Source organism: Oreochromis niloticus, linkage group LG15, assembly GCF_001858045.2.
Source record: "Oreochromis niloticus isolate F11D_XX linkage group LG15, O_niloticus_UMD_NMBU, whole genome shotgun sequence".
NCBI lineage: Eukaryota > Metazoa > Chordata > Actinopteri > Cichliformes > Cichlidae > Oreochromis > Oreochromis niloticus.
In genome coordinates this window covers 18,904,870-18,930,642 of record NC_031980.2, presented here as the reverse complement: position 1 = coordinate 18,930,642, position 25,773 = coordinate 18,904,870, and the positions used below count along the sequence as shown (strand labels likewise).

At 39.6% G+C, this 25,773-nt stretch overlaps 1 protein-coding gene across 1 annotated transcript in view; it reads right to left on the bottom strand.

Moving 5' to 3' along the window:
• The window catches only part of man1a1 (mannosidase, alpha, class 1A, member 1), a 148,200-nt gene that overhangs the window by 91,206 nt on the left and 31,221 nt on the right, over nucleotides 1-25,773 (bottom strand). Inside the window, exon 2 of the mRNA XM_003456632.5 lies at nucleotides 17,936-18,032. Within this exon, the coding sequence (XP_003456680.1) occupies nucleotides 17,936-18,032 (97 nt within the window). The remainder of the gene's footprint in view (nucleotides 1-17,935; nucleotides 18,033-25,773) is intronic.

The window sequence follows — 25,773 nt, the reverse complement described above, 5'->3', positions numbered from 1 at the left end:
TTTAGCCTTAAACTGATATCTGCATGTCAAGGTGAAAAGGATAAACATGGATTTATTTGACGAAAGTTATTTTTTGAACTTGTTATCCCCTTTGGGATAAAAGGGAGAGGAAGGGGAACAAAGACTAAATTTATGCAGCACAACTGCACACATTATTCTACATGGATTTATTTGCATTTGCAAATGGACTGTCCATGCTTTGTTGAGAGATTCAAGTTAAAATTAAACCAACCAACAAAACCTGCTTTTTAAAGGTGTTTAATCTGGTGTTTTTCCACAGGAGTTCATGACGATTGATTCTGTTTTGGAAAAAGCCATAATGGGGTTTAGAATAACTGCAACACTGGCTTTATTTTCCAATTCCAGAAGGTTGCTGCTTGTTTCTGAAGGCCAAAAGCTGCAGTTTTTCTAATGACCACTTGAGGCAGGCTCTAACAGTAAGTCAATGTCCAAAAATTCTGACGTTAAAATGCCCAACGATGTGGGTGAAATAAACATGTTAACAGCTCGGTACAGAAATGATTTTAGTCTCTATAGCTAATTTATCCCTTCGTAGCAGTATCAGGGGTAAATAATAAAACTGTACTGAAACGTAAAATTTGTATTATTAAAGTTGTGCGTCCTTTGAGTGACAGAAGGATGTTGTCCAACCGTTTGCTAGCCGTCACATCCGCTTATTAAAGTCTAGCTGTGATTGACTGGTTGTTCATCAATGACCACACCTCTGTTGACGGCTGACAGAAAATTATTTACAGAGAATAAAGGAGCCAAAGCCATTCTTTTCCCATACATTTCACTACAACTACAAGTCTTTGCAACATGAAAGTTGAGCCTTGCTGGCTATTTAAAACAGTGCAGATTAACAACATTTCTGCAATGGCGAGAAAAGTTAAAGCACCAAAACTGAGGCTTCAAAGCTGGTACGCCCCTTTTTTTTTAATACCTCCACTGTAATTTTCAAACTTCACCAACCAACAGTCCTGAGATTTATCTACCCATGAAGGCTGGCTCCAATGAGTTGTTGTCATGTGAAAATCAGAATTTAAAGTTCCCGTTCACTTCTGCTGATGCTGCCAAATGCTACTAGAAGACTGCAAGAGGCTACAACCCCACCCCTTCTTGAGATAACCTATAGAGCCCAGCAAGAGTGAGAGAGAAATGGATGGAAAAATGAAAAATGAAAGAGCCAGTGTCCTGCAAAGACAAGAATGATTACCCTTCTGTTCTAAGACAGAGAATAACAATAAATGGGAGAGGGATGACAGAAAAATGGGAGTGTGAAGGTCCAAAAGTCATTAACCAACAGTATCCTTCTGTCCCTGTGAATCATCCATCCAGTTGCTCCTCTTCGAACACCCACTTGTCTTTTATTGAGGTATCCATCAATCCGTTCTCCTTCTTCAATGTGTTTAACTTCACGTTCTAAAGAGTTTAACCACCTTGTTTTCTTTTTTCCTTTGTGTCCTCATTCACCTCTTATTCCCCCTTAATCTAACAGATAATAAGCAAAAAACGATGATGATGATGATGGATGAATTAAAAAAGAAAGCAGCACACTTTGAAGGCATCGTCATCTGTCACCTGTAAAAGCCGCACTAAGCCTCCACTCACACGGACGCACACACGGAGGAGAAATTCAGTGTTAACAGCATAATAATTAACCAAGTTGAAAACTTTGAATGTGCTCTACCACTCAGTAACACCAACCTAATGCCTCCCCTTCCTACACTGTCGCACTGTGTGAGCGGATGTGAGTGCTGGACAGGAGAGTGATGCATTGTTTGCTTATTCAGAACAAAATAACCTTCACTTCACGCAATCAGGCAGCAAAGTCAGAGCTGTAATCTGTGATGTGGGTGTGTGCATGAGTGACTGAGGTAGTTAGGAAGATTGACAAATGTGTGGTTGCTCTCTCACTGACACACACACACACACACACACACACACACAGACACACACACAAAAAAGCAGGTAACACTGAGAGGTCAAAATGTTAATCTTGCTTCCATTTCTCAGCATTAAAGAAAAATATTCTAATATCTTTACATATTTATAAGCCATTACTTCACATGTTAGTACATTTGCATTTACACTGCATACACATGTTGCACACATGTTACCATGTAGCTATTCCTATTTCTGTATACAGTATATTCCTAATTTGTATTTTTTTATATCTGTGTGGGATAACATGAAAGTCCGAATGATAAAAAACAAGGTGAAAACCTTAAGATGTGCTAACAGTGTAGGAAAGTATAGGCTTTCATTTCTAGCGACGGGTTGTCCATGTGACAATGGAAACAAGTATAGATGTGCAAAAAAATATATTTAATTCAAACTTAAAAGTATGGAAAGATGAACAACTGAGCAACAACTTAATTCAAAGAGGAAAATAGTTCAGATTTGATGAAAACAAAAGAAACATCGCTCTGTTGAGCAGATAAATATGAGGGAGCGTAATCCCAGCTGAGAAAAAAGGGCCAAAATGTCACATTTGGCTTTGCAACATCTGGACCTGAAAAGTAGAGCGGCAATGCCAGAGTTTGTGGAGGCAGGCCGTGAAAGCAAGCTTGTGTTAAAAAGTCCACCATTTTAATTGAGTTAACAAAGATGACTGCTCTTGTGCTTAATTTCCCATATACAGTGACTGTTTATATGAAAAGCTTTCCATTTTCCAACTCATCACTTGAACTAAATTATTATATTTTAAGTGAAAAAGATAATGCAACATCTACATACATGTTCAGACTTTGCCTCTTGCTGGAGCACGTGTCATGTGGATTACATCATTAACACACTGAACACAAAGCGTGGCCTCAACAGCCAGCTGTGCCCTCCAGCTGTGGGTCACACTGAACTCCTTGATGAAGCTTTCGCGTCTGCCTTTCACACTTATTCAGAGCTCATTGTTGTGCACAATCCAACCCCAGCGTGGAGCAGCAGATTATGTCACAGCAGCCCTGTGAAGCAAATGTGCCCTCCCAAAATAAAGTCAGCTCTAGAACTGCAGGTCACATAAAGTTTGACTCAATCTGTGGCGCCTTTTGGCCTGAAGACTTTTACTCCCCCGATGTCAACTTTCCCTTGAACTGCACTGGAAAAACAAGGGCTCTGTCCTTCCACCGAGGACCTCAAAATCTGATGCACTGTTAAGGCAAACCTTGTGTGTTTTTTAGCTTTAAATATCATTCAAATGAAGTGGCAAAAGGTACCGTAAAGGAAATGGTTGCATGTAAAATTAATTAATTAGTGAACTGAGTAGAATGACTCCAAAAAAAGTAATTATTTTATCCCAGTTATCTTGTTTTTATGATTGTTAGGAATCCAAAATCATAATTGAAATTACCATCTGATTAATTGATCATCACCACAGGTTTCAGCAAAGACACTAAACTGACGTTATACAGTATGCATGCAGAATGAAAACGGCAGCAGGGGGGGGGAGTACAGTTTTCTTGAATAAATCTTTATATGTTATGTAGAGTTGTTTTAAAGTCACAATTTGCTGCATTTTTGATCATTTTGAGGAGGACAAAAGCCCAGCCTGAGCCCACACCTCCACAGCCTGAAAGAATTACTTTTCTCTTCAGGAAAAATTAAGTTCACAGTGCATGTGGAGGGTTAATGAACACCCCGGAGCAGTTAGAAAGTAAGTGATTAATGCAATGACGCAATGCGAGCAGCCAGAAATATCCCTGCAACAGCCCAGGTCAAATTTGGAACACAAACCTTCGCTGCATGTTACCTCCTTTGCGTTTAGAAATAAATCAGCGACTCAAAAACAATTAACTTACATGTTCCTCAAAAGTAAATGAGAACTGCCAGGGAACAGCATGCTGCACAGTTAGTGATTATTAAAACGAGATAATCCAGATGAAATAATTGTGCCTCATTATGTTTTGCAATAATTATCTTCATTCCCTTTCTTTAGTTTTACACCTTCATTCAAGTCCCACCACCACCCCACCGAGGCATGTTTAATTCAGTTCATATTATTATCAGATTTTTTATTTAGTTTTTAGTTCACTTCACTTATTAAAATTCTGAGAAATCCACTTAAATAAAAGTAAATTGTTTTTTTTAGCAAAGTTTGGTGGTTTTCATGAGATCATGAGACCGCCCTGTGATTGACTTGGGTCAAGTTGGCAGTTACATACAATCTGTCTCTGATAATACAACAATTACCTGTGATAGTGTGCTGCTGTGATCGAGCAGCCTTAGGTGCCAATTGCTTCACAAGAGAAGCATCGGTTCTATATCATCATCCAAACCAGATTACCTACTTTTTTAAACTTTCATACATATAAACGAGCAGCCAGCAGAAACACATATTTCCAGCTTTACCAGTAGAGATAAATGAATATCAGAAATAACACCCTGACTCAGCAGCTTTGCCTCAAAAATAGCAGCCTCAGCCTTTTACAGACTGACAGCAGCCAAAGTGTCACAGGCCTCAAGACTGCTTTCATTTTATGAAAATTCAGTCTTTTAAAAAAAAAAATCCTTTTCTGAATTTTTCTCCTCAGCTCACTGCCTTTTTTCAGCAAAAGAATGTTTCCAAGATACAACGTGTCCCATATCCTAATATTAATGTAATGCAAACTCCAGGGCTGATCCCTAATCCTGCAATTTGATCCTGATCTGAACACTCGCAGCCCTGCTGGTGATCCCATTTAGCCCCAACTAGCATGTCAACGTTGAGTCTACACCGAGTTTTCTGGGTGGTCGCAGAGGGGAGGTGAGGAAAAGTGATGGCTAAGCCTTTGGCTAATCGTGTTATCGTAGGCAAAAAGCATGCGTGCACACACACACACACACACACACACACACATATCCCAAAGTACATTAACCTCTTGACTTCAGCTGCCAGATACTCGAGCGTCAACACATTTTGTCAAGGTTACAGTGAAAGGCATTTCCACCCTTCATGTGTGTGTGTGTGTGTGTGTGTGAGGAAGTGTTGAAAAATGAGATGCTGATACAGAAAGGAAGGATTTAAAGGAAAGCTGTGATAACACCAAGCACAGTAAATTTTGTTTGGCCGCTTCTTTAATTCAGGCCTGAGAACTTCCAGGTATTAGACAGACTTGAGGAAACACGTGTGTGTGTGTGTGTGTGTGTGTGTGTGTGTGTGTGTGTGTGTGTGTGTGTGTGTGTGTTCGCTCACAGCTTTCAAGAGGATGGGCGGCACTGCTGCAGCGTGTTGTTCTAGGCCTTGCGGGCGTGCAAAGCCCAGGTGAGACGGCTTGCTGTTGAGCTGCATGAGTGTGTGTGTTTGTGTGTGTGATTAATTAATGTGGAAGCAGGCTCCAGGTTCTATAACAAAGGCTCAGGAGATGAGTTCTTACAACACGGGGCTGCAAGGGGTGTCCATCGGCGTGATGGATACCCCGATTTCAGCTGCAGCGGTGCTCCCTTATCTGTGCCCCACCCACCTCTGTGCAGAGTGTGATCTACATCATTTCAGACAACACCAGATACAACTCCATCCCCCTCCTCCTCCCACACACACACACACACACACCAACCCACCCACCCCAAAAACCTGAGGGAAGGCCACAGCAGAATTACTCCATCCATTTCAATTATCGAGATTGAATATCTGATTTAGACACACACACAGTGCTGTGTGGAAGCCGAAGCTGCAGCCCAGGACTCAATGTCAAACTATATAACCAACTAAATGACTTGTCTGGAAATAGAAAGACACCAAAAACATAAGCCTTCATGACTTGACATTATTTTTAGCCTTACTAGCAACACAGCAGGGCTGTAAGAGGGTATAGGGTGGGAGGAAAGAGAAACCAGAGGTTCCTGGCTGCAGTGCATACACACTTTATTCAACAGCGTGCAGAACAGCATCACATGCGATCATGGATGTCATGATGGAACTTCTGATGTGTGAGTTTGAGTTCTACTGCCCTGCAGCTAATATATATATATAAAAAAGACAATAATAATTATGTATGATTAAAGTCTGTCATGCAAACTAATGCAGTGATTCCTGAAGCCATTCCTGATTTAATTGTAAAACCCCAGAAAATAAAACAGTGCTGCCAAAATAACCTTTCAAAAGGTTTGTTAAAAGCTCTGACTTGAAATGCTGCTGTGCGGCGTCACTCTGGCACCGTGGGGAGCCGGCTCTGTGGACCTGTGAGGGTTTCTGTCAGGGTATTATGAGCCCAGTGACCCGCCAGGCCTAAACACAAGGGATTTTATTTTGGTTTTCAATACAAACACTGTTTCTATTATCCATTTTACACATACGAAACAACCTATAAAGCTACAAAAAGTAATGATGAACCAGACAAATGTTAAAGCTTTATGCTGTTTTACTTGATCTATGTCCACTATTTGCTAGTGTAGCAAGGTAAGTTCTTTGCCCTTTATGATGGACATTAACCAGTTCTCATACTGAATAGACTGTAATGTTGTCAGTATGAAAAAGTAAAGTAAAGTAAAAAGTCTCTCTCTCATTGCCAGCACAGCTCTATTGCCCCATCTGGACCACACAATCACTGTTACAGTGCTACATCAACTAACTGCAGACTATCAGCACAGTTCAACACCGCGTCTTTCAGCTCGCCTCGCTTAACTGATGTCCCCTGTAAACATTTGGTTTAAACTCCCAGCTCTTGAAAGTCTGGCCTCTTATTACATTTTAATCCCCGAAATATCTCCGAGGTCTATTCTTACACAAGGCTGCTGCATTCAAGGCTGAAAGTCATTTCAGCACTGATATAATCATCCCTATTGTGGTGTAGCCTTCTGCTTAATACAGCATGGGTGGAATTATTTAGTCCATCCTAAAAAATACTTCTTCGCATCTGACCTTGCATCAGACAGTTTGTATATTGCAGGCTGTGATCTGAAAACAGAAGAAGTTCCTCTCCTTTTTATTTATGGTTAGAGATGAAGAGAAATGATCCCACAATGCTCAATTGCAGGTGTATTTCTTTCTTTTTTCACCTTCTCCTCTGTGAACCCCATCAAATTTTAACCACAGAGCACGTCCTCGTTCATCTATAAAAGGTGGGAAAATACTAATAAGCATCATGAGATGTACAGAGCAGCCAAACAGATATTTAGATAGTTTAATGTTTCATTAACTGTATTGCTCTGACTCATTTGTGTCATAAATAAAAGGCATATTGAAGTCAAGGGCAAATTATTTTGTTGTTTTTTTAAAAGCCAGTGGAAAAGCCAGCTGGAAGACATTTAATGGTACAACAGACCGGGGCTAAACAGGCATCTGTGCTGGGTTTAAACCAACAACCCAAATCAGTTTTTCTGGCAGAAAGCTTACTGCAGCCAAAGACTTGCTCAATCTCATGTAACATTCACAGAAAAGAAACAGGAAATAGTGCTCAGGAAATCAGCTGGAGCAGAAAACCAGCAGAGGCACAGAAAATTGCTTTCAAGCTATAATAATCAAACCCAGGTGAGCAAAATGTCTTGGTATATAGAATTGTAGAGACTATAGTAAAACCTTAAAGATCTATTATAAAAGCTTCTTCCTTATTTGCGAGGGGTCGCCACAGCAGATGAATCACCATAGTTGATTTGGCACAGATTGCAAACCAGGGATCTTTTGCATGTCAGGTGGATGTGTTAACCACTAAAGGAGGGCTATTGTGCTTCTCTGTGGACTGTTTTTCTGTGGTATTACATACCTGAGGTTAATCATCCAAAACAACAGGCACTACAGAAGAGAGGCGAAGAAGAGAGTGGAGGCAGGGTAGAGTGGGTGGAGACGAGTGTAGGGGGTCATTTGTGACAGAAGGATAGCAGCGAGACTCAAATAGGAAGTTTACAAGATGGTAGGGAGACCTGCTATGATGTATGGAGAATTATGCAGAATTCAAGATGCTAAGATTTCTACTGCAAGTGACCAGGATGGACAGGATTAGCAGTGAGTCCATTAGAGGAACAGTTTAGGTTGAACAGTTTTAGAGATAAGAGTCAGAGAGGCAAAGCGGAGTTGGTTTGGACAAGTGCAAAGAAGTGGATGTACTGAGGAAAGAAGATGGAGCTGCCAGGCAGGAGGAAAAGAGGACAATCACAGAAGATTCATAGTGAAAGAGGACACGAAGAGGGCAGTGTTACAGAAGAGGATGCTGGGAACAGGGTGAGATTGAGACAGATGATTTGCTGTGGCGAGCCGTAAAGGGAGCAGCTCATTAAAAGCGTATGCCCATTAAATATGGAAAATTGAGACTACAAGTACCATTGTTCTTTCTGTGATCACTGTGCTACTGAGTGCTAATAACGGCTGTTTATAATGCAACATAAACCTGACATTTGAAGATCAAATGAGTCGAGGAAGAGGCTTACACCAAATGGGTATTTCTACTGTCACGTAACTGATACAAGGAGCTGAAGCATCACTCTACAAGAAGCATTTGAGCATACAGAGAAGCCATTGAGAGGTCTGGCGTGAAGTAGAGGGCCACGGGAGACAAGAAGGAAAAACAACACAAAGAAAAACAACCATCACAAAACCCTGGCAGCATCTGTGGCAAACCCTGCCATTCATCCAATGGGCTTTCAAAGCACTGCAGGCAGGGCCAAGCAGATAACCCCCACTGCAAAGCCCGTGTGTCTCACAAGGAGACACACAAGCCTTTTACTTCCTCACACTGCCTGTGGCAATGGATCCATCCAACTGTCCAGCAAATAACCAACCTTAAGAGGCTGTCAGAGGACAATGTGAATTAGCTAGCGCCGAGTAGAAAAGGGGAGCAGGCTGAGGATAGAGAAAATAAGACTCTAAACTGTACTGTGAGACATATAGCCCAACATTGGTTTAGATCTCCTTGTCTAACAGCATCTGCAAAAATGAAATAACATTCGCTGATTCAAAAAAACTCTTTCAGGAACACTCAACTTGGAGCACAGGGCAGACTCCAAAAACTACAAAAGAAACTATAGAATTATAGCCCTAATGTGGTGTAACTGTTTAATATGATTCACATTATAAAAATAATAAAAATACAAACCCGTACGTGTGATCTAGCAACTTGAACATGTTGAACATCGTGTTGAATTTTTAGCACAGTCAGATCTTCAGGTGTTTTCAAAAACAGCCGAAAGCTTAAACCAGCAAGACAGATGGCAGTGTAGCTCTTACACACACACACACACACACACACACACACACATACACACACGTACACATGACCAGATAACGCACTCAATCACTTAACTTAAAATTTTTTGCTTTTTTTACTCTCTCTCTCTCCGACAAGAGATGACCTTTAATGTGGCATAGTCAAAAGGTGGGCGGGGTGAAAACAACAACAACAACAACAAAAACAACAACACACACTCCCCGTTTGAGTTTTCTGTTGGTTGAACACATGAGAGCATTCCCGGCCCGGCCCTCGGCTGAAATGAGAGGCAAGCCACAGGGAAACAATTCGCTTTAGCTTGTTTGGCGGATGTGAAGCACAACCAGTGGCCTGTCAGCGCTGTCAATTAAAGAGAGGAAACCACACAGACACTCGGAGCAACACAAACATCATTACTGGAGCCACTGCTGTACGCTCCAAAAGAAACCAGAGGAGTCTGTGTGGGATTGTTTTTTTTCCCCTTTTTTGAGTAGATATGGCCTAAAAAGGTGTTATCCACCCACCATATCTGTGCTCAGTATCACATTAAATGATCTTTACTATACAGGATAATAACATACCGTATATGACTATCAGACTCCAGCTCTCTGCTACCACTGAAGACACTGAGGTCATGTCCCGGTACAAGACTCACCTCAGGATAATTGGCTTATAATGGGGCTGAGATTAAATTAAATTCAATGATGTCTAACAGGAGTCAGGGTACAGCTGAAGGCTGGGGTCGATAAATCCAGATCCAAATGAGCTCTAGATGATCTGGAGAAACTTAATAAGGCGATAATTCAGTTTCCAGGGGACATTTTCCATATTCTAGTCATCAGAATTAGGATGGGGGAAAAAAAGCTCTTAATGATGGAAGTTTAAAGGACAGCTACAAGACATCTGTGTCTGTGTAATACTCAAAAATATCCTGGAGTGTATAATCCTATAATTGAGAGTTAACTGAGAGTTTTTGGAAAGCTAGTTCGGCATTTTCACCACCAATCGGGTTCTTTTTCAGCCAGATATAATTAATAAAAGAAACACACACGAGGTAAACTCATGAAAATAGGTGAACAAGGTGATGCTAATCAGAAACATCGATTTTTTTTACAAAAGGAAAAAACGTGGGAATTATTGTGAAAGCTGATAAATAAAAGAAGTGCACTTGCTGTGCCTTTTAGCGAACTCCAAAGTCCAGGATAGGATCCTCCCTCTGGATTTGGAAACATAGATGTGCCTGGACCTGTTCTTTGTCGGTGACTCTCAACAGCAATAAGCTGGTTATAGACAGCTGAGGTGAGTGCTACGAGCTAAAGAGTTGGAGTGGAAATGACAGGACGAGAGATGGATGCCATCAATGCCTCGGGCTGTATTTAATTTTAGCAAACACGCTGAATCTACAGCATCTCAAGGGACGGGAGCTGAAACGGTCTCGGCTACATTTTAAGATATTTGCTCAAAAGCACCAGTTTTGTTCTTTTTCAAAACTATTTTAAAAACATCTGGAGAACACGGATGAAGGCGAAGAAGGCGACTTGATATTCCTGCCACGGAGCAGCACTACTGTTACCTACATTGAGACAGATGAGACGGCGCACATTTATTAAATTAATCACTCAGCTCTGAACAGTTGTATTGAAATGGCATCCAAAATGCCACTGTGAGACAGCCTCTACGCAGCTAAGCAGATCATATGTGAGCTGCACAATTTGTATTTATTGATCAGTGTTGAAAAGTGGGCAGCTGACATATTGCTCCTGACTGAAATTGTTGCACCATGATGAAAAGCTGCTGCTGCAGTCTAGACGCTGGATGAAAACATTAGTCTGCCCTTCATTTACAGAGTCAATGTGCAATTCAATTATCATTCTAATGGAAACCTGCATTTAAATGTGATAATAATAGACTTTTACTGAAAGTCATTTTTAATTTCAAACCAAAACTGAAGCAGTTTATTTGCAACAGTATATGAAATCAATTTGCGACGCTCCTCTGCGCTGTCCTCTGGTCAAGAGGCCATTTTCTACCACACATTTCAAGTCACTTCATCAACATCTTGACCTTTTCAAAAAAGTCTTAAATACTGGCTTCCCTTTAACACTATCTAAATTAGAAGACACTTTGTATGGAGAGAGCAACTGTATTACACAAATGGAAAGGCATGGGCAGGGCTATTTAATTAGATGCTGACTGTCGGTGCTAATACAAGCTCAGAAGTGGACCTGATCCACCTCATTATTTCTGGCTCTTTCTTGTTAAAGTGTTTGGGTTAAGAAAGATTTAGTAATGTTGGTTGATAAAGAACATCCCAATCACTGTTGGTAGTCTGCCAAAGTAGAGGGCTTAGAATATAAACACAGTAGTCTGCCAATATTTTAGGAGGATATGTGGCAGCTGGTAAATCTCCCACCCTGGGAAAGAATTCAGCTTATTCCCAGTTTATCCCGAGCACCTCCATGCATCATGTAATTCTTACAAACATTTTGTATACAGTTGCTGAAAGAATGGAGGAAAATTTGCTGCATATTGCTAATATTTTGCGGTGCAAGTATAATAAGGGATACTTGATTATGGCCAAAATGATAATCATGGTTACTTTGTTAAATATTGAGATCATGAATGTTCATTGATGTTTTTAATGCACCGCCATGTGAGGAGAAACCTTTCACATATTCAAATCTGTCCAAATGTTTGCATGAAAACAAAACCGGCCCTCCATATTCACTCATATTTAGCCATATTCATGTCCTAGATGAACAATAAAGTACATTTATAAGCAAACTGTACCAAAAACAAAAGTATATCAACAGGACACTGCCGTAATATGCTACATTCATACATTATGCTAATTAATCTTTATAAATCAATGTGATTAAAACTTGCAGCAAAGTGGCTGACAGCAGTGAGATTCCTCTATGTGTCCTCGGTTGTACGTTGCACACAGTGCAGGTATTACCACTTTGGAAAAGTAACTGCATGAAGAGATAACACAGCTTTTGCCAAAAGCTGGCTAAATGGAATGCGATTGCACCGGTGACGCCAGTGCATCTTTGTGAGCTGAATGGATGCGCTAATGTGCTGTACAGGCTCGTTTTCATGGACGTCCGAGACGATGTTGGCCAATTCACGTTAGCAATTGTTGCATTGTTTTTCCTCGCCTTCACTCATTATTTACACTCCAGTTTGCGGTGTCTTTTTCGGGTGTTTGAATAAGTTAGTTGAGATCCTCTATTGTGCAGACAACTCTATAGTGCTCTTTGATTTTATCTTGGTTAACACTCACTCTAAATCCAAACTATTCTCCAACAATGAATGATGAGCAGAGCAGGCTCTTCACCTTCTGCTATAGATAGATAGGTATAGATATAGACTTGATTAATCCCACACTGAGGAATTAGACGTTTTATAGCAGTGGAAGGGTCAGAAAGACACAGTGAATGAGATAGTATTGTCACACAATAAAAATAGAAAAATAAAAAGTAAAAGTTCAATAAATAAAAACTTCTAAAAGTCCAAATCAATAAAATACAATACAAAAGTAATTTTTACTTTGTGGAAATTGTACCATTTACACAAAAACGCACTAAAACCATGTTACTGACATTCTTTATAGTGCATAAAGTGCAGTGGGAATCATAATATATATATATTTTTTTTAGCTGGTGTTTATCCTATGTCTGACTGCTCTGTCCTACACCGTGGCTATAACAATCTGCTGCTGAAGGAGGTCCTCAGGGCCTCCACAGTCTCATGCAGGGATGAGAGGTGTTGTCCATAATGGACATTAGGTTGGCTAAACTTCATTCCCCCCTCCTTCTCCTCCTCTGTGGTCTAGTCTAGGGGACTGGCCAGGACAGAGCTGGCCCTCTTCAGTCTACAAGTTCTTTCCTGTCCCTCTCTGTGCTGCCACCTCCCAGCAGACCACCGCATAAAAGACTGCAGAAGCCATCGCCATGTTATCGAAGGACCCCAGAAGACCGAGAGGCCTGGTCTTCTGGGTTGGATGACACGTCTTCACAAAACTTAAAGAAGTCCAATTGCCTTCTTTTTTCAAGGTCTTGAGATTTTATACACTAAGATTTTTCGCGGACAAACAAAAACACTGCAACACATCTCGAAAGTGACGCAACATCCAGCCAAACGCATTAGATACAGTGGAAACAGCTGACAGCACAGCTGGCGTCTGAGAAAAAGGAGTTTTGTTGCTTCAGGGAGTGACCACAGAGGAGACGCATCCAACCTTCCCTGGAGGCTTCTTCCACTGAACAGCTTCACAAAAATAAGATGTGCGTTATTCAAGACATCACACTGTTCAAAACACATATTTAGCCCACATGAGCCCAACTCACAAAAAAGGATCAGAATGTCCATAAGCACACTGGGTTGTCTGTTAATTTATTGTATTTTTTTTAACTCCTGAACAATGATCAATATTGTGCTTTGACAGCACCATGCACAATATTATGGATGAAATGTTCAACTAAAAGCAAGTTAACAACTATTTTTGTAATATTTACTACTTTTCTTAGTCTACATGAATAACTGTAACAATTTTGTGCGTTTTGTTTAATTGTTTGACTAATAAAGATTTTAGAGGCATAACAACGTTACAATAATTTAAAGTTGCAGTCCTAATATTTATTATAAATGGGACAATCGGAAAGGTTTTAACCACCGTTAGTTTCAAACGCGCTGTGACAATTTCTGAGCCAGAAAGTTGAACACCACCAAAATAAAACGGGCAGCTGGAAGTTTCATTTTTATCCCCCTGACAGTTGTCCCGCTTATGCAACACGCTAAAGTACATTAACATTAAGTGGTATTAGGCAAAGAATAATCATGAGTAATTTCTAATCCTTTAAATCCTGTCTCGAGGAAAACACGGAGTAGGTCTCGTAATACTTCTTGTGCTCTTTTTGTTGATTTTGAGAGGACATTGTCATCATTCTAATTGACACCTCTCCTGGCTAGTTTGACTCAGCAATCCAAGTAAGCGTATATATCATGGAAGCAGCCTTAGGTGTGTGGCTTCATTGCATAATATTTCAGGTCAGGCTAATATTATCGTCCTACATCATGTTCTATAGGAGCTGGAAAAGGCAGTGACAAGGCCCTGGGGCCAAGCTGTCTTATTTACTGATGGAAGTGGGTCTACTGGAGCAACCAACTAAAACCTATTTACTTTTCTATCACACAGACACGGGGACGGATAGAGAAAGGGAGAAACACATAGAAAGACCAACTCTAAGAGGTGATCTGACAATTAATATTCACACAGCAGCTTCCTCCCTAGTCCTACGTTTACATTTGATAAATTTCAGTAATGAAACTGTAGATGAAATTTACACAAAGCTGATTGAATTTCCTCACTAAACATAAGAAGGCAATCATTAAAAATTAGCTTCGAATCTTCCTGACTGTGTACTGAAAAAGACTTTGAGGGTCGCATAAGTCGCATAATCTAAAATTAAAAATACTGTCTTACGGGGCCAAGTCTACATTTGATATGCTACGATTTATATTTCTGGCCAAATATTTAAATAAGAGCCCATCTCTGGTTGTCTTTTTTGCTAAAAGAACAGAAAAGTCTGTTTGTGTGGAAGACAAGCCTGGCGTTGAACTTTCTGAAGTTCTGCTTAGAAGGAACAAGAAAGCCTCACTTTCTTTATTTTTTATACTCTGCATAAAACTGTGTGCAGGAAAAAAGGGAAGTAATCACAGCTCCTGTAACTGTAATGCAACATAACAAAACAGTTGTGGACAAGTGGTGCAGTAATATTCACGACTGTACCAGGTTTTTACTTCACTTAGAGATAGGACTCGTTGGCCATTAGGAAAATCATTCCTGAGAAAGTACAGCTTATTTTATTTAAAACAAATAGGAAATTACAATTCTTTAAAACACCTCTCACTGTCTCATATTTTTAACAGTAGAATCATTTCTCAATATATTATGAAACCGGCTGTAGTTGAGAAGCCAAATCTGCAGTTTACCCCACAAGACTTTCCAGAGGCAAGCCAGCAGCTATTAAACTACCTAAGGCACTTCTTCTAGGTTAAGTTAAATTTAATTCAATTGTCGTCAGGGTTTGAAAGCTGCATGTATAGAATCAGTCGAATCTGATGAAAACTTGTTCAAAAGTTTGCTGAGTGTCCCCAGAAATAAGGTTTTAAAAAGTTTTGTTTTTTTAATCCACCTTCACATGAAGTTATACTTCTCCCTCCATCTGCTGCAGAATCCTCCCATAGATTCCAGGTCAGGAATCTTTGAGCTCCATGTCTTCTCCTTATGTAATCTCTCTGGTTAGTCTCAGCTCAGCAGAGTATATTAGCATCTTTAAGCTCCTAGATTTGATTTTTAAAGCCAATATTAAGGGAAAATAACCTCAAAATATAAAAAGAACAGAGGAAAAGGAATACTAAATGCATGCAATAGCTTTGCCGTGTCCTACTTATGCACCGGATCCACATAACACGGTCCGCTTTATATACCAACAACTGGAAATATTGCCCCAAAACAGATGGATCTGACGGGAGGGGATACAGGTTGATTGTTAAAGCTTTACACCACCCTAGGAACAAGGAGGGCAAACTGACAAACACCCACTAGATTTTAAATCTACGTGTCACTGTTGTGTTTACAGCTTTTACAGCTGCTTCTGAGTGAAAAAATAATTAATTTATACCAGTTTAAACAACACTTCAATTATTCAGTTTCCTTCCACTCAGCTGACAGACCCATTTAACATTCATTCTTTTCTTAATTACAGGGAGTTTACTTGAAATTATCGAGGGAATTAAAAATGAAAGGCCTTCACTGCACCGTGACATTAGAGGGCAACTTTTAAAGAAAAAAAATGCAAGAGTGTAGGAAAACTTCAAACCAGATCAAGCTAGCGAGTATCGTAGCGTCAACCTTATCAGCAGAAGAGGCTCAGCTACCTCCGTCACACGGGGCTGTCATCTTATCAAAAGCTCACAGTGGCCCCACACTAAACCGTCATCCACCACCTACATATGCACAGCTAAAGGAATCCAAACAAACACCCTGGGGTTATTTAAGACAAAAGAGAGAAAGATCTTAAATTAAAAACACAGTTTCTGCTCCCGTTTATTCAATCGGTCGCAATTAATTAAAGTTATCGTGGCGCATACAGACCAAGCACCTGCAGAAATGATGTATGCTTCTCTTCCATTTAATAACATTAACAATGAAAATATTATTAATCTTACACCTGTCAATGAGATCATGTTTTCATTGTATGACTATCATGGCTAAAAGAATATACAGTATAAATAATGACCATTTTTATTGAAAGATTGCAATGAAGAATTTTTTTTTAAAGTTCTATCAATCAAAAGAAGAGAGCCGTGATGAACTGAGTAGTGAGACTGTAACTATAACTGTGCTGGCACTGGATTGTTTGCAATATTATCATATACCTATTTTTAAATGTGTTATTACTGTAGCAGTATACTGTCAGTATACTGTCTTTATGAGTCCAGCTAAATGCAGTCAAGATCTCAAGGATTTAACTTGTGCAGCGATATGTTACCAGCTCTTAGGTCTGATCGGGGCTTGTCCCCAAATCTACACTAAAAAACTAAAAGTTGGAGGGAATTTGCAATTTTAGGAATTCTCTGCCTTCCAGCCTACGGCCAGTAAGCTCAGTGGACTCGAGCAGAAAGCAGCTGAAGACTCATCTTTTTAAACTGCCACTGGGACATTCAGTTTCATTGTTTTTTTGTGTGTGTTGTTTTTCTGTGGTTGCATTTGATGTAAAGGACCTTGTGATCTGAATCTTGAAGGGGGCAACATAAATACATTTACTATCACTGTACTACTTTGTGTTCATTTGGATTAGATTTTGATAGTCAAAGGTCAGGGTTACTTGTGACATTTTTGACAATATTTCTGGCAATAACTCAAAAATATATGGTACTTATGGTAAAATTTTGCACAAAAACTAATAGGATAAAATTGGGTCTGGGTCTTTTTTTAAAAAATACAAATGAAACAAATAAGAGGCATTGCAGAGTTCTGCTCTGAGGTTATCATCTCTTTGCGTTTTATCTCTAATACTGTAGGTTTGACAATATTTATTGTGAACTGGCACTATATAAATAAAACTAAACTGAGCAGACTCATAAGAGAAAGGTCAGAGACCGCCATGAAGCATTATTTTGGCCTTTATTTACCACTATCACTATGGAACAGAAGGGAAGACCGTGATCATATTTCACATTCAGTCTGCTATTGAATTGGTGACACTAATCTCTGGTGCCCACCTATTTAATTGCTTCAAAGTCTTCACTGCATATATTATAAGTGTGGACAGACATGGATGTAAACTGAAACTTGACAGATTTGGGAGGAGACATCCAACCAAGAGGTGGTAATTCTACTCTCAAAACTGAAAGGCTGACAGACAATTAAGACTTTCAGAGAAGAGTTACAAAAGTGTGAAACCGAGGAGAGGGAAAAACAAAACAAAAAAAAAGAAGAGAGAGAGAATAAAACACCCCGCATCACCGTACTCATTACGAGCACAGACACTGACAACTGGCAAGAAGCACAAACAGAATATAAATATATGATAAAGTTGACATTTAGAGGCATGTGTAGATGGATGACTCTAACTGACGGCCAATTTGGCTGCTAATCTAAAGGCCAAGGCTGCTGGTGGCAGGGACAAGAGATCAATCGCGTGTGTGTGTGTGTGCGTGCGTGTGTGTGTGTGTGTGTGTGTGTGTGTGTGTGTGTGTGCGTGTGTGTGTGTGTGTGTGTGTGGGCGTGCGCACATACGTGGTCTCTCACTCACCAAATAGATTGCTGGAGTGGCCTTGCTTGGAGACGGGCCTGAGCTCATTGGAACCCCAGGCGTACCGCTTGTAGCTGTCCCACGCATGCTTCATCATCTGACAGGAGAGAGGAAGAGGAGGGGTAGCAGGGGAAAGAGGGAGGAGGAGAAGATGAGAAATGAAGAGAGTTAAACGGGACAATAAACTGAGAGCCGTAACAACAGAATCAAATCATTTTAACCGAGTGATGAGGCTCGTTTTTCACTTGGTGAATCAGCCTGTACGTTAACTATGCGTTTCTAAACTACCCTAAAACATATCCAGTACATGCATGAATAAACACAGAGCTGCAACTAACATCAACTACCCCAGATTCAATCAATGGTTGTCGGAAAGATATTCCCACAGCTCAAGCTGACATAGCAAAATGTCTTGCTTTAATCAGCCAACTTTCCAAGACCCAAACTTCTTCAGATTGATGTCACTGAAGGCTGAGAAAAATAATGGATAGTAGAAAAGAAACATCATAGTCAGAGATGTTTTGGACAATGCTGTAATATGGACTGCCTACTAGTATTATTCATTGTGTATTTATTGAACTTAAAGTAAGGCGTCTTTTTATTTATAGAGGATTTCCTTAAACTTTAAAAGTTAAGGGTTAGGGTAGTGGGGACACGTGTAAGGATTTACTCCCTGAGCAGGCGGTTTGGAGGTTTTTGGAGCCTCTGGTCCACTGTAGCTACACAGAGCCAAAGCCAGCAGTAAATTGTTGCATACTGCAAACAGCACGAGAGGCCCTGAGCTATCTGGGGATAAAGGCAGCTGCAGGCAAACCTTAATGATCCTTCCATAGGTTCATCTAGGAAACCCTGAGAGGTTTACTTCCTCTCAGTCACATCTTTTGACCAAAGGCTCTCTTCTAAAAGGATTTTTGTATTTAGGGCAAGTCCTTCTATTTGGTACGGTCTCAAAGGTCTAGAGCTTCATGAAAGAATATAGTGAATCAGATTATCTGTTGTGGCGTCCCCTCAATCAAAATTTTAAAAGATATTCAGAGATTTATTTTTGTCTGTCTTATCTGGACACATGACTGACAAATACATGACAAATACAGCAGAGAATAAACTTCACAGGAGGGTGATAATGTGTCTTGTCAGCACATGTTGTCATTCTTTTCCTTCAAACATACAATGAAAGTTTCTTCTCAGGAAGTCTGAGACTGCAGTGCAAGATTTCAGGAAACACCATTACCATAAAAGAACAACTTTCCTTCCGGGAAAATAATCAGGAACAGTGAGTAACATAGCATAACCATCGTGCCTGCTTAATCTCCCCGTCACTGTTAAGGGAAATAAATTCTGCATCTGTGAAATTATCCAAAGATGGAAAAGATTTTGCTTCAGAAGTCTCTGGATATCTGAACTATGTATTGACTACACCCAAGGATATTTAAATCTGGGCTCTCGTCAGTTCTCGTCAGTGCTGTATCATCCACAGGTTTTATCATGTAGCTCCTTTCAGTAGTCTTACCGAAACTGACTCATTACTTATTGCAGCAGGCTGGTAAAAGACTACTTTAAAAAAACAACAACAAAAAAAAAAAAAAAACAGGGTGTACTGAATAGACCCAGGCTTTTGACAACTTTGGCCATCATACACCAAGACTGCTCCCTGTAGCTTTTTCTAATGCTTACTCAAGATTTACTTGGGATTTGACAAGTTATCCAACTTTATGACAGATTTTTAGCATTTTCATCCCTTGTCCTCCGTCCTTTTTGATGTAATGTCTTTGGATTGCAAAAGTCAACTCATGCAAGCTATCGATAAACATGTAAAACACAAAAGAGATTATCAGACAGAACAGCAGCTGAAATAGCATAAGAGAGAACATAGGCAAGACTGTAAAACAAACTTGAATTCTATTTAAGCAGATTATATGTACTCAGTGAGGGAGGTTCATTCAAATAAAATGCAGTAGAATTGTCATTAATTTGATCTATGACAAACCTGTATCCTGCCGGGTTTTTTATGTTAATATATTGAAATTTCAGCAGTGAGCAGCTATTTTCATATTGCAGGTTATCCACGTACAAGGCACAAAACATTAAGCTAACTTGTCAGTGTTTGGGTATTCTGTCAAAGCTTGTGTAGAACACTTGAAGCTTTGACTTTGAGCTCAAAAATATCCAAACATCTCTAAGTATGTTTGGTCAAGTTGTTCTACAAAACCTGAAGCCAGAGCTTCACGGGCTCCAGCTGTGAAGCTGCGTCTCTCATCAAAATGGGCAAATGATTTTCCCTGCAACCAACAGACTGAAATTATTCCCACTCTCCAACCAGTCAGTGAAGATTTTCTTTGGTTAATTACAAGTGTAATGGACTGAGTAGATATCAGATTTAATTATCTCTTCTTGAAGATGCTCACTGATCATGTTTCCCAAAAATAAAAAGGAGCACTGTGAAATTTTAAGCTCTGAATCGATCTTAAAAGTCACAGACCTGAATTTAAAGTCGAGATTAATTCAGGCAAACAAAAAAAAGGTCCTAAAAAAAGTGATGAAAAAAGCAGGGTATGTGTGGTACAGAGTACAATCAAACGAAAGATTTTTTTCAGCACTTTTTTAAGACCAAAATACAGAAAACTCCATGGCAGAACAATCCTAATTCTAGCCATGCAGAGTGTTTTAATCCCAGTGTCTTCCCTGTCTGCTGTAGTCCAGAAACAACATCATAAAACTGTCTTAATGCTGTTGTTTGGTTTATAGGAATGGCATCTGTTTATCATGAGCACAAAGAATTTACACCTAACCTGATCTGAGAAATGAACCCGGCCGCTTTGAGTGACAATTTCTTTATTTTCTTTTAAAGCGTGTTAAACAAGAAGTGATTTCTCAGTATTTGTATTGACTTTTTTGTTCTTTTCTGTTTTTAATTATTCCTGGAATGTCTTACTATATTTGAATTTTCTGTCCGTAAAGCTCTCTGTATCTTTGTTAAGAAAAGTAATCTATAAATAATGTATCTAGGTAATACTGTACTTGTTCAAGTTATTTTTAGTCTTTGTAGTGTTGTTGTTATAGTTATTGGTTGCAGTTGTTCTAGAAATAGAATATTGCTGTTGTTTTTCCAGATATTGCTGTACTTGTTCTAGGTATTGTTGTAGCTACTTTATTTATTTCCTTTTTTTAATAAAAAAGAGGGACAATGCATATTAATGAACATTTTAACAAATGTAAATATGCCAGATTATAGCCTTAGGCAACTTCAGTTGTTGTAGTTGTTATTGATGTAGTTGTGTAGTTTAAAATTCTAATTGTTAGTTCTAGTTGCAATTACAACAGTAACAAACAAAATGTAACCCTAACTAAAAGCATCTATTTGTTTCCTCCCAAGTTAAGGAAAAAAAGAACTGCAGTTACTTCAGACTTCGCTCAAGTATGGGAGGAGTTGTATCATATGTAAAACTTTACATTTAGCTTCATACTCTTTCATGTATTTTAAAACTTGACCTTTACTTAAATTGTATTATTGTTTTTGATAAACCTTGTATTTCACGAGCTTTTAAAGATCTGCAGGAACGCTGTCGACATTCAGGGTGATGTTCAGCCGACCTCTGGTAACTAGTTATTTAATTATTATTTATTACCATTACTTCTATTACCAGTAAATTACACAACACATAACATGTAAGAGTTATATTTTTTCATTTCATTTGTAAATTTTTTATAACATTTTGTTTATTTGAACACATCAGGACAAACATATCAATCATGTGGTAAAGCAGCTTTTTACTTAATGTTATTCTCTCTTCCAGTTATGACTGTGGCTGATTGATTGCCTTATCTGTGCTAAATCCACACATCGCTCAATTCCCTGTGTGAAGGGACATCTTCCTCCGCTCAGTCCCATTATCTGCTGCTGAAACCACCTGATTCCCCAGCGAGAGTCATTGAGGTTCCATCTCATTTTAATTTTGGCGCTGGCTGGGGCTCGATTGCAATGTGAACGCTGCTTTCCAATTTAACACCCAAACACTTATTTCAGTCTCGGATGTGGCTCCTCCTCCAGCTCTGCCTGCGTCCGTTCAACTAATCCAGGTTATGTAGCGCTGTCCCGGATCTTATTAGAACCTAGCTGCAGATTAGACACACTAAAGCCTCTTTATCCTCCACCTTGAAACAAAAAGTCTGCCCACACACAAACACACACTCCTAAATGACTGTTTTCTCATCACAGAGAGGTTGCCACTGTATGTAACCAACAGCAAATATCATGCCCTCCTTCCACATGCAACACACTGCCATCTTTATACACCTGAATATAAGTGCAGTACAAACTTTGCATTCAGTCAGGCTGAAGCACAGCCTGCACCGTCTCTCCTGGGTGAATTTCTGTACAACACACCCTTCTTTCACTGCTCATATTCAAGCGTACATGCATGTATGAGTGCATTCATTTGCATGCATGCTTGTGGTGAACAGATCTGAGTGAGCAAGCTACTTCTGTAGCTGCTGCTGACTCACTGACAGCTAGCTCACTCAAGGACACACACTCACTGAGAGTATCAACAATTAACTTTGATCACTTTTAACGGCGGACACAAATGACCGCAGCAGGCAGCAAACCAACAGGTCAACGAGGCACTCGGTCACTGTGACTGGCTGCCAGGGAAAGTTAGCAAAGTCAGCTGGTAAAGCAGTCAAACAACAAGACAGCCAATAAGGAAGTCGGTCAGGCAGGACTTTAAGCAAGAATCCTGGAAAAGGGGGTTTCCCTACTGCTACAACACAACCACGCACATGAATGAAGCCTTATGGTAGTTCTATGAAATAGTGAAACAAGAAGTTTCACTATTAAAAAAAAACTAAAACAAGATCTGGAAACATTTCTGAAAAAACCTCCCTTCAGTTTGCTGGTTTCAGGCCAACAGGTTTCAGAATGAAACAGGCCGGCAACAAGGCTCCAAGAGATTTCTGTTAAGAACCAATCAACTTTCTCAGCTATTAATCAATGTTTTGGTCCAAGGTGACACAATTTTTGACTAAAATATATTTTGTTCAGTAAAAAACTAAAACAACTAGCAGCAATTCAAACAACTCCTAGCTATCTTTTATTTTTTTAAAATATTTTTTTAAAAAATATCTCTTAACAGTGGAATTTCCTAAAGTTATTTATTCCTCCTATTTTTTTAAAAAAAGAAAAGAAAAGAAAAGCTAAGAAATTTTTTTTTTAAATAAAATAAAAGACCAAGAGTTTATTACAAGGTTAGGGACCCTTACTGTTACTGTTTGTCAGGCAAAAGCCTGGAAATACTGCAAAACAAAACAAAACAGGTTGTGGTTGCAGAGCTCACCAAATGCAGACCTTCCAAAAACACTTCTATATAAAAAAAACATTTAACTATTAAGTATTTGGATTTCAATGCATTTTTCAAATTATTCAAAGCACACATATATTCTGATAAAACACTACAAGGAGGAATGTGCAGTCGAGCTGAAGACTAATGTAAAAATGGCCACTTATGTTATTTATTTATACATATTTGCCTTTATATATAGGAGGTAACATGCTAGGACTACAACTGCAGGAGAAAGGTATGAATGTTTTTGCTGAAGGAAGCGGTGCATCTGTGGTGATTTAAAAGCATGAGCTGTGCACTGCAGAAGAGGAATAAAACTCTGCTTTCATTCTTTTATTCGCATTGTTCAGATGACTGACAACGTTTCAGTTTGGGTCTTAGGCAGGTTACATCATGCAGGCTGAAGAGGCTTGTGCATGAATAGCCTCTGATTTAAAGCTTTTTCCACAGAATAACTGGTTATTAGAGAGCCCTGCATGGGAAAATATGCCATAGCATTGCTGGAATAGAGGCGTCCTAATTAGTGTTACACTCATCTCCTGTCTCATGTGCTCCATGTGCATCTCTCACTCACATAGTCTCTTATTTATCCATGGACTTTAAGCTGGTTCAAGAATAGTTAGCGCATTTCATGAAAATATTGATCTGTCAAATGTGTTGTTCTTTTAAGTAGACACACAAACACATGACAAATGGCACTTCATTTTGATATCCTCTCCCACGCACATCTAAAGGACGTGAGGTGATAGCCGTGCTCCATTTAACCCCCCTAATTAAAGCTACTGAAGCTGCTAATTACAGCTCCTATATGCATGTCACATTAAAAGATCCACTCAAACACACGTTTTACTCCACATGATCAGTATTGGCTCACTTAAAACCCTGGGATCAGTTCTAACTTACATTATTACCAAAGGCTCCTTTTGCTATTGTTTCAGTTTTAGTCACTAGATAGCATGTACATAGCATAGCCCTGAAATTCTAATGGATTCTCTCTGAATTCATGGTGTAATAGTAAAAGCAGTGTTTGAATGAAATTACCTAACAAATACCTTGGCTGTTTGTTTAGTAGAGACAGACCAGTTTATTACTTTGCATGTCTATTTGAAGCACCCGTGTAGCGAGAAAACCAAGCTTGCTGATGTTAGCTGCTAACTTAGCATCCAATTTTCTAATCCAAATACTGTAACTTTTAGCTTCATAAAACTGGGATGCACTGGCAGCACGGTGGCACGGTGGTTAGCACTGTTGCTGCACAGCAAGAAGGTCCTGAGTTCAATTCCACCATCAGGCCGGGGTCTTTCTGTGTGGAGTTTGCATGTTCTCCCCGTGTTTGCGTGGGTTCCCTCCGGGTACTCCGGCTTCCTCCCACCGTCCAAAGACATGCAGCTTGTGGGGATAGGTTAATTGGATAATCCAAATTGTCACAAGGTGTGAATGTGAGTGTGAATGGTTGTCTGTCCTTGTGTGTTGGCCCTGCGACAGACTGGCGACCTGTCCAGAGTGTACCCCGCCTCTCGCCCTATGACAGCTGGGATAGGCTCCAGCGCCCCCCGCAACCCTGAAAAGGATAAGCGGAAGCGAATGGATGGATGGATGGAAAACTGGGATGGCGGTAGCCAAAATGCTAACTTTGATACTCCAAAATGCAAAAATCTTCATGGTAACTGCAGCCATCTTACATATATACACTTTCCAGTCACTCAGATACTGCCGACTCTTAACCGAAACCTTCCTTGATCTTGTTATTGAGATCAAAGTATGTTAATACACTTGATAGAGCCATCTTGGTCCTCTGCATGTCCAGGAAATCTATGCAAAGTGTTTGGTCTCAGGTAGGTCACTTTTTATGAAGTAAAGGCTTGTCTACTTTGCATATAGCTTTAGTCCAATGCTGCTACTGTTGGAGGAGCTGAAATCTGTCCTGGTTCTGCCTAATTTCCTATAAATAACTGTCGAAACTACATTAAAAGTCAAATTAGGATTATTGTCTTAGGACGTCTGCTTGCATGCAAAAGTGTGCATATTGTATGGAGCCTTCACCACAATAATGGAAACTTGTTGACTTCTGGTACTTGACCAGTTTTTTATGTGTACTGTAAACATGTTATTACAGAAAATATGTGCTATTTGTGTTTAAAATGTGCTTTAAGCTAAGATGTGTGTAAAAGTTTTATTAAGACTGTGTGCTCTCACCAGTTTTGTTTTTTTAAACAGTGTTGACAAAAGGAAGAGCCCTTTAACCAAAGATTTGCTGTAATAACATAATGGGTGAATTCAAGTGGGACTGTTACTCAACCCTTGAAAACATAAGAAACTGCCAGTGAGAGATTTGGAACCATGATATCACCACAGTAAATGCTCATGATTATAAATTTGAGCCAGTAATGTAAAATTATAGTCAATTAACACGCAACCAGTGTTCTAAATCACTGGCTGGCTCACATCGTAGCTCTCACTACCAAAACATTGCTGTGTGTTGACTCTTATTGGATTAAA